The 9,644-nt window shown below is 37.2% G+C and overlaps 2 protein-coding genes across 2 annotated transcripts; both read left to right on the forward strand.

Moving 5' to 3' along the window:
• Positions 1-1,284: 1,284 nt before the first annotated feature.
• Positions 1,285-4,715, forward strand: LOC149145143 (sugar transport protein 7-like). The gene is made up of 4 exons (XM_089446650.1): positions 1,285-1,571; positions 1,717-2,042; positions 2,303-2,935; positions 3,769-4,715. Exons 1-4 carry the CDS (start codon positions 1,427-1,429, stop codon positions 4,246-4,248), a joined length of 1,584 nt encoding a protein of 527 aa, XP_089302776.1. The 5' UTR covers positions 1,285-1,426; the 3' UTR covers positions 4,249-4,715.
• A 333-nt stretch (positions 4,716-5,048) lies between these two features.
• LOC149145144 (sugar transport protein 7-like) lies at positions 5,049-9,323 on the forward strand. The gene is made up of 4 exons (XM_089446651.1): positions 5,049-6,238; positions 6,384-6,709; positions 6,969-7,601; positions 8,449-9,323. The coding sequence occupies exons 1-4, from the start codon at positions 6,094-6,096 to the stop codon at positions 8,896-8,898; spliced, it is 1,554 nt and encodes a 517-aa protein (XP_089302777.1). The 5' UTR covers positions 5,049-6,093; the 3' UTR covers positions 8,899-9,323.
• Positions 9,324-9,644: the final 321 nt, after the last annotated feature.

Here is a 9,644-nt window from a genome sequence, read left to right on the forward strand (position 1 = left end):
AGATTTATTATTAATAATATTATTATAACATTTTTAATCAATCTTAAACACGAAACAATCCACACGTCTTTTCTTTTCTAAGGGTAATGGAATGTATAAAATAAAGATTTGTCATGTCAAGAGCAATTTTCTTCATGAACCGATGACGTTGCTATCTGTATAATATTTTATGAATATATTTTCCTTCTTTCAATCTATTACACATGAAGACTTTTTTTTCTTGTAATTATGATATGAATATATTTTCTTTCTTTCCATCTATTACATACGAAGACCTTTTTTTATTGTAATTATGATTATTCACTGTAAGGGTGTTTGAATTTGGTCCAATAAATCTCATTTTCAACATTCTGCTAGTGCTTCACTCTTAAATAAATAGTTCTAATTGGTACAGAATACACTGTCTGCATCTTAGGAAAAAAGAATTAATTATTATAAAAATAAATAAATAAATAAAATTAAACAACTTCAAACTTTTTATTAGGTTCCGCAGGATAGACAGATGGACTAATAGACAAAAGTAAAAAGCATGTCGAATAAACCGATGTTCCCCAGGATAGACAGATGGACTAATAGGCAAAAGTAAGACAGATGGACTAATAGACAAAAGTAAAAAGCATGCCGACTAAACCGATGTAATAGACATGTCACAGAATTATGAGACGGTCAGGTCGGAGCATAAATTTTAATGATCATTTTCTTCCAATCATCTGTAAAAACAGACAGCGAAACAAATCCATCTAAAGGCTATAAACTGGTGTGAATGGTAAACTGCGTATATGAATCACCAAAGGGTGATATTAACGCTAAAGGTAAATGTTTTTTCATAGAAATTATATACTTAGTGTAATTAAATTAATTAATGGCCCATAAACCTGGAATTAAAACATTTAGTCAATGATAAAAAGCTTTTATAGTGGCTTTATATTATTATAAAAAAAATAAAATTATGAAATTGTATTTTTGTTTTAAATTATTATTAATTATAAATTAAGTTTTCGAAGTATATGATATTATTAAATCATATTACTAATTCATAGTATCAAAAATTTTATAATTTATTTTATTTTTATGGTAAGTAATTTTGTTATATGTATAGATGTTGAACTTATATATTATTTTTTTTATTAGGTCATATGAATCTTATTTTTAGAAATTACGATGCAAGAGCATCTAGGGATAACAAGTAGCATGAGCCGCACACCCCTAATGTCTTGTAGTAGTTTGCTTTCTAAAATATCCGTGTGGGGTTCTGAAAATTTGCCTTTCCATCGAAGTTGACATCTTTAAACTCTACTTATAGAAGACAGTTCACGACTAAACGCAGTAGCCACTGCATAGGTCAGAATTCCGATCCCCCGTCTGGAGCAGTTGTTCGACATTTTGTAGAACCCATATCCATTTCCATCTCTAATTTCAGTAGAGGATGGCAGAAGGTTGTGTAGAGGCAGTTGCAGAGTCAAACGAAAGAGCAGAGCAATACGAGGGAGGAGTAACTCTCTATGCTGTCGTTGCATGCATGGTGGCTGCTATTGGGGGCGCCATCTTCGGCTACGATATCGGTATATCTGGTATGTACGCTCGAATAGTTTTTACAATCACTCGTCTATATTTTATTTACAGTACGCTGTGAACTTATAATAATCAGAAGCAGATAACGCTTCATTAATGGGTTTGTAGCTGAACGCTGAACTCTGAATTATGTTTTGATCGCAGGGGGAGTGACATCGCTGGATCCGTTTCTCGAGAAATTTTTTCCCGCAGTGTACCATCGAAAGCATAATAAATTATCTGACGATAGCCATTACTGTAAGTACAACAACCAGGGCCTAGTTGTGTTCACCTCGTCTCTCTATGCTGCAGGCATCGTTGCTTCGATGATTGCGTCTGACGTAACGAGAAGATATGGGCGCAGGGCCAGTATTATAAGCGGAGGCATCAGTTTTCTTGTGGGCTCGGCTCTCAACGCCGCTGCCATGAACTTAACCATGCTCATTAGCGGGCGCATAATGCTTGGAGTGGGAATTGGCTTCTCAAACCAGGTGAACTTGTATGCGCTTTGGGTTCAAAGAATTCGATAGAGATTCCTCATGTTAAATCGAACGATGTAATAGTTTGATTTTAACACCTATTTTTTTGAATTCGAACGCCCGGTGTTTACATATTCTTTTGTTTGAGTTAGAATGACTTGGGTTGAGTGAGTATTTTTAATTTGATTTTGAATGGCTTCGATTTAATGGGTTTTTAGTTTGGAATAGAATTACTTGCGTTTACAGTGTATTTTGTTTGGACTTGTGTCAAGGTCGTTCCCCTGTACCTCTCAGAGCTGGCTCCTCCAAAAGACCGGGGTGGACTTAATATCTTGTTCCAATTGGCCACAACACTAGGGATCTTCACAGCAAATATGGTCACTTATAGAACTCAGAAAATAAAACAATGGGGATGGCGTCTGTCTCTCGCTCTGGGCTTGGATGCAGCTCCTGCACTTTTAATGACCGTTGGAGGGATGTTCCTTCCTGAAACTCCCAACAGTCTGATAGAACGCGGCCATCTCGACAAAGGCCGCGCTGTGCTGAAGAAGATCAGGGGCAATGGGAACGTGAAAGCAGAGTACGAAGATATGGTGGATGCAAGTAAATTGGCTAACGCCATCCGCCATCCATTCAGAAATATCTTTGAGAGGAGGAATCGGCCACAGCTAGTGATGGCCATCTGCATGCCCATGTTTCAGATCTTGACCGGAATCAATTCAATATTGTTCTATGCACCTGTCCTTTTCAGCAGTTTGGGCTTTGGTGCAAATGCTTCCCTGTACTCGTCTCTCATCACTGGAGGTGTCCTCGCAGCTTCCACACTGGTGTCCATTGCGACTGTCGATAGGTGGGGGCGCAGACCCTTGCTACTGAGTGGTGGCATTCAGATGATGATATGTCAGGTAAACAAAAAGAGAAGCCTGGAAATTGTACGGTCTTTCTTGCACTCTTCTGGAGCCTATGTGGCTTTCAAGCAAATTCCCAAAAGTTAAAGTGATAAGTCAACTTACTAGATTATTTTCGTATTCTAGAATCTAAACATGTTTAAGATTTTTCACTTTTCCTTTTCTTAACGGAAAATCCAAAAGAAACGTTTATTTCTCTAGTGTCAAAACAAAGGTTTAAACAATTATATGTTTTCCTCCTGCGAAAACAACCAGGTGAAGAAAGCTCCAGATTACTCTTCACTTTTTGCTCAAGTTGTCCGCAGCCATAACACCTGTCTGTACCTAAGTGCTTTTGTGACATGTTCCGCTTACGCTTCAATAGTTGAATCCACGTCTTTGCATAATTCACTACCCAGTAAAGTGAGAAGGATGAACAAACGTGTTTCAATTGTCTAATTGGTTTTCATCGAAGAAGTCGGTGTTAGTTCTGATAGGGAAGTTCTACACCATTGCAGGTGTGAAACTTGCTTCTAAAACCTCTGATTAAATTAGAGAGGGCTGTACCTACATCCTATAATCAGATTGGAAAGGGAGTTTTTGTGGTCACTCCAAGTTCATAGGACCAGTTCTATGCAACAGGACACGCAACCCCGTTTCCAGAATTTTAAAATCCAAACCCCGTCCGAGTTCTCAATTATTGACTGCAAGGAAAAAACCACCTCCTCGTTCACATTATTATTAGCTTACCCAGAGTAACGTGATAGAAATTATAAGACTTTCTTTGCCATTATTGTTGGGCTCTTTACTGATAAATTCATCCATAATGATATTATCTTATCTTTTCGCAGTTTGCTGTTGGCATTATCTTGGGCTTAAAGTTTGCGGGAGACAAAGCACTATCCAAAAGTTTGTCAGCCTTGTTGGTGGCAGCCATCTGTTTATTTGTGGCTGCATTTGGGTGGTCATGGGGTCCTCTCGGATGGACTGTGCCAAGTGAAATATTCCCACTAGAAACACGCTCTGCTGGGCAAGCCATAACTGTGTCCGTGAACCTTCTTTTCACTTTTGCGGTTGCACAAGGCTTCTTATCTCTTTTATGTTCCTTCGAGTACGGGATTTTCCTGTTATTTGCATCCTGGATTTGTATCATGACTGCGTTTGTATACCTGTTTTTGCCAGAAACTAAAGGCGTACCCATTGAAGAAATGATTTTTCAATGGAGAAAGCACTGGTTTTGGAAGAAAATAGTCCCCGGCTTTGAACGATCTGTGATTCACATAAACGATAATTCAGTCAGGGAGATTTCCCATCTCTGTATTGTAACTTAGAAGACGATTTAAGTGGGATTTATCTTAAGTTTTTTGTAGTTACCAAATAGAAAGCTGAGGAAAAATTATTCATATTTTCTTTGCTTCGATAGGTCAGAGATGTGGTTTTCTTGAAATAATATATTACACTCCTTGTTAAAACCAAGCAAATTGGCAACCCATTTCTGCTGTGGGTTTAACATTATGTCGATTTGTGGTGAGGGAAGGAAAAAGACTCAAGGTGATTCAAAACTACAATGGGAAATTTTCTGTATAAGCAATCTACTTTTTCTTGTTTGGTGGAATATGCATGTAATAGTGTTTAACATTATGTCGATTTGTGTTGACAGTAAGAAAACGACTCAACGTGGTTCAAAACTACAAGGGAAATTTTCTGGATAAGAAATTTATTTTTTTTTGTTTGGCGGAATATGCATGTAAGAGTGAGATGAAAGATTACATAGGTTTTTATTTTTTTATCTTTTGCGTTGAAGGGATGCTTTGTGGTAAAATATTTATAATTAAAATTTTCATAATCAAAAGAAGTTAGAATGGAAAGGTTAAGGACAATGGAAATTGGATATTTTATATAATTTATAGTTTTGTTGTTTTTTTATATTCGATAAGTTTTTATTTATTAGATATTGATTTTTTTTATTTCTTTTTTCTATATTTAAATTAATAATATAAATCTGGCACAAATTAGTTAATTAATCTATATCTCATAAATTTAATATCAATATTCATCTATCAAGTCTATTAGATATTGATTTTTTTTATTTCTTTTTTCTATATTTAAATTAATAATATATAAAAATTAAATCTCGCACAAATTAGTTAATTAATCTATATCTCATAAATTTCATTATTATAAATAATTTATGAATATCAATATTCATCTATCAAGTCTATCTTTAAATAGAGTGAGTATATTAGTGAGTATATGCTTTTATTATTATAAAAGCATGCCGAATGAACCGATGTTCCCCAGGATAGACAGATGGACTAATAGGCAAAAGTAAGACAGATGGACTAATAGACAAAAGTAAAAAGCATGCCGACTAAACCGATGTAATAGAGATGTCACAGAATTATGAGACGGTCAGGTCGGAGAATAAATTCTAATGATTATTTTCTTACAATCATCTGTAAAAACAGACAGTGAAACAAATCCATCTAAAAGGCTATAAACTGGTGTGAATGGTAAACTGCGTATATGAATCACCAAAGGGTGATATTAACGCTAAAGGTAAATGTTTTTTTCATAGAAATTATATACTTAGTGTAATTAAATTAATTAATGGCCCATAAAACTGGAATTAAAACATTTACTCAATGATAAAAATCTTTAGTAATAGCTTTATATTATTATAAAAAAATAAAATTATGAAATTGTATTTTTATTTTAAATTATTATTATTATAAATTAAATTTTCGAAGTATATGATATTATTAAATCATATTATTAATTCATAGTATCAAAAATTTTATAATTTATTTTATTTTTAGGGTTAGTAATTTTGTTATAGATATAGATGTTCAACTTATATATTAATTTCTTTTTATTAGGTCATATGAATCTTATTTTTAGAAATTACGATGCAAGAGCATCTAAGGATAACAAGTAGCATGAGCCGCACACCCCTAATGTAGTTTGTAACTTTGTTTTCTAAAATATCGGTGTGGGGTTCTGAAAATTTGTCTTTCCATCGAAGTTCACATCTTTAAACTCTACTTATAGAAGACACAGTTCACGACTAAACGCAGCAGCCACTGCATAGGTTAGAATTCAGATACCCCGTCTGGAGGAGTTGTTCGACATTTTGTAGAGCCCATATCCATATCCATATCTAATTTCAGTAGAGGATGGCAGAAGGTTGTGTAGAGGCAGTTGCAGTGTCAAACGAAAGAGCAGAGCAATACGAGGGAGGAGTAACTCTCTATGCTGTTGTTGCATGCATGGTGGCTGCTATTGGGGGTGCCATCTTCGGCTACGATATCGGTATATCTGGTATGTACGCTCGAATAGTTTTTGCAATCACTCATCTATATTTTATTTACAGTACGCTGTGAGCTTATAATAATCAGAAGCGGATAACGCTTCATTAGTGGATTTGTAGCTGAACGCTGAACTGTGAATTATGTTGTGACCGCAGGGGCAGTGACATCGCCGGATCCGTTTCTCGAGAAATTTTTTCCCGCAGTGTACCATCGAAAGCATAATAAATTATCCCAGGATAGCCATTACTGTAAGTACAACAACCAGGGCCTAGTTGTGTTCACCTCGTCTCTCTATGCTGCAGGCATCGTTGCTTCGATGTTTGCGTCCTACGTAACGAGAAGATATGGGCGCAAGGCCAGCATTATAAGCGGAGGCATCAGTTTTCTTGTGGGCTCGGCTCTCAACGCCGCCGCCATGAACTTAACCATGCTCATTAGCGGGCGCATAATGCTTGGAGTGGGAATTGGCTTCTCAAACCAGGTGAGCTTGTATGCGCTTTGGGTTTAAGGAATTCGATAGAGATTCATCATGTTAAATCGAACGATGTAATAGTCTGATTTTAACAGCTATTCTTTTGAATTCGAAGGCCTGGGGTTTAATATTCTTTTGTTTGAATTAGAATGAGTTGGGTTGGGTGAGTATTTCTAGTTTGATTTTGAATGGCTTCGATTTAATGGGTTTTTAGTTTGGAATCGAATGACTTGCGTTTACAGTGTATTTTGTTTGGACTTGTGTCAAGGTCGTTCCTCTGTACCTCTCAGAGCTGGCTCCTCCAAAAGACCGGGGTGGACTCAATATATTGTTCCAATTGGCCACAACACTAGGGATCTTCACAGCAAATATGGTCACTTATAGAACTCAGAAAATAAAACTATGGGGATGGCGTCTGTCTCTCGCTCTGGGCATGGATGCAGCTCCTGCGCTTTTAATGACCGTTGGAGGGATGTTCCTTCCTGAAACTCCCAACAGTCTGATAGAACGCGGCCATCTCGACAAAGGCCGCGCTGTGCTGGAGAAGATCAGGGGCAATGCGAACGTGAAAGCAGAGTACCAAGATATGGTAGATGCAAGTAAATTGGCTAACGCCATCCGCCATCCCTTCAGAAATATCTTTGAGAGGAGGAATCGGCCACAGCTAGTGATGGCCATCTGCATGCCCATGTTTCAGATCTTGACCGGAATCAATTCAATATTGTTCTATGCACCTGTCCTTTTCAGCAGTTTGGGCTTTGGTGCAAATGCTTCCCTGTACTCGTCTCTCATCACTGGAGGTGTCCTCGCAGCTTCCACACTGGTGTCCATTGCCACTGTCGATAGGTGGGGGCGCAGACCCTTGCTACTGAGTGGTGGCATTCAGATGATGATATGTCAGGTAAAAGCCTGGAAATTGTACGGTCTTTCTTGCACTTTTTTGCAGCCTCTGTGGCTTTCAAGCGAATTCCCAAAAGTGAAAGTGATAAACATGGTATTGATATTCTTATTTTCGTATTCTAAACATGTTTAAGATTTTTCACTTTTCGAATTCGTAAGTAAAAATCCAAAAGATAAGTTTATTTCTCTAGTGTCAAAACAAAGGTTTAAACAATTACATGTTTTCCTCCCGCCAAAACAACCAGGTGAACAAAGCTCCAGATTACTCTCACTTTTAGCTCAAGTTCTCCGTAGCCATAACACCTGTCAGTGCCTAAGTGCTTTTGTGACATGTTCCACTTACGATTCAATAGTTGAATCCATAACACCTGTCAGTGCCTAAGTGCTTTTGTGACATGTTCCACTTACGATTCAATAGTTGAATCCACGTCTTTGCATAACTCACTACCCAGTAAAATGAGAAGGATGAACAAACGTGTTTCAATTGTCTTCTTGGTATTCATGAGATAATGCAGGTGTGAACCTTGCTTCTAAAACCTCTGATTAAATTAGAGAGAGCTGTAGCTACATCCAATAATCAGATTGGAAAGGGAGACCTTGTGGTCACTCCAATTTCATAGGACCAGTTCTATGCAACAGGACACGCAACCCGGTTTCCAGAATTTTAAAATCCAAACCCCTTCCGAGTTCTCAATTATTGACTGCAAGGAAAAAACCACCTCCTCGTTCACATTATTATTAGGTTACCCAGAGTAACGTGATAGAAATTGTAAGACTTTCTTTGCCATTATTGTTGGGCTCTTTACTGATAAATTCATCCCTAATGATATTATCTTATCTTTTCGCAGTTTGCTGTTGGCATTATCTTGGGCTTAAAGTTTGAGGGGGACAAAGCACTATCCAAAAGTTTATCAGCCTTGTTGGTGGCAGCCATCTGTTTATTTGTGGCTGCATTTGGGTGGTCATGGGGTCCTCTCGGATGGACTGTGCCAAGTGAAATATTCCCACTAGAGACACGCTCTGCTGGGCAAGCCATAACTGTGTCCGTGAACCTTCTTTTCACATTTGCCGTTGCACAAGGCTTCTTATCTCTTTTATGTTCCTTCGAGTACGGGATTTTCCTGTTATTTACATCGTGGATTTGTATCATGACTGCGTTTGTATACCTCTTTTTGCCAGAAACTAAAGGCGTACCCATTGAAGAAATGGTTTTTCAATGGAGAAAGCACTGGTTTTGGAAGAAAATAGTCCCCCACTTTGAAGAAGGGGCGCAAACTAGGGTGTTTGCGGATCTGTGATTCACATAAACGATAATTCAGTCAGGGAGATTTCCCATCTTTGTATTGTAACATAGAAGACGATTTAAGTGGGATTTATCTTAAGTTTTTTGTAGTTACCAATTAGAAAGCTGAGGAAAAATTATTCATATTTTCTTTGCTTCGATAGGTCAGAGATGGAGACAGCACTGGTTTTGGAAGAAAATAGTCCCCCACTTGAAGAAGGGGCGCAAACTAGGGTGTTTGCGGATCTGTGATTCACATAAACGATAATTCAGTCAGGGAGATTTCCCATCTCTGTATTGTAACATAGAAGACGATTTAAGTGGGATTTATCTTTAAGTTTTTTGTAGTCACCAATTAGAAAGCTGAGGAAAAATTATTCATATTTTCTTTGCTTCGATAGTTCAGAGATGTGGTTTTCTTGATATAATATATTACACTCCTTGTTAAAACCTGTTTGGTATTTTTCGATGGGAAATACCAAAACCAGACATTCTAACACCACAGAGCCAATGCTCTGTTTCACTGTTCCAGGACCTTTGTGCACAGGGAATCTTTTAAAACAAATCTACTCATAACAGAGTATTACACAGCCATAAAAATATTTCTATTGATTAAAATATAAAGCCTGAAACAACACAAACTTCATCCTCTTTCACTCAGAGGGATTTTCAAAGAAAACTTACATTCAGCAAAAACTCTGTTTTCACTTGAGATATTACTGTGCTGGGTTTACTGCAGTGAAACCCCTTTTCACATTACTG

Source organism: Pinus tabuliformis, chromosome X (genome assembly GCF_031772625.1).
Source record: "Pinus tabuliformis cultivar Carrire ecotype Pingquan chromosome X, CPIR1, whole genome shotgun sequence".
In the NCBI taxonomy this organism is placed as follows: Eukaryota; Viridiplantae; Streptophyta; class Pinopsida; order Pinales; family Pinaceae; genus Pinus; species Pinus tabuliformis.

Coding starts and splice junctions, on each gene's coding strand:
- LOC149145143 (XM_089446650.1), top strand. CDS start 1,427: ATGGCAGAAGGTTGTGTAGAGGCAGTTGCAGAGTCAAACGAAAGAGCA. Junction 1,572..1,716: donor CTACGATATCGGTATATCTG/GTATGTACGCTC, acceptor TTTTGATCGCAG/GGGGAGTGACATCGCTGGAT. Junction 2,043..2,302: donor GAATTGGCTTCTCAAACCAG/GTGAACTTGTAT, acceptor ACTTGTGTCAAG/GTCGTTCCCCTGTACCTCTC.
- LOC149145144 (XM_089446651.1), top strand. CDS start 6,094: ATGGCAGAAGGTTGTGTAGAGGCAGTTGCAGTGTCAAACGAAAGAGCA. Junction 6,239..6,383: donor CTACGATATCGGTATATCTG/GTATGTACGCTC, acceptor TTGTGACCGCAG/GGGCAGTGACATCGCCGGAT. Junction 7,602..8,448: donor TTCAGATGATGATATGTCAG/GTAAAAGCCTGG, acceptor ATCTTTTCGCAG/TTTGCTGTTGGCATTATCTT.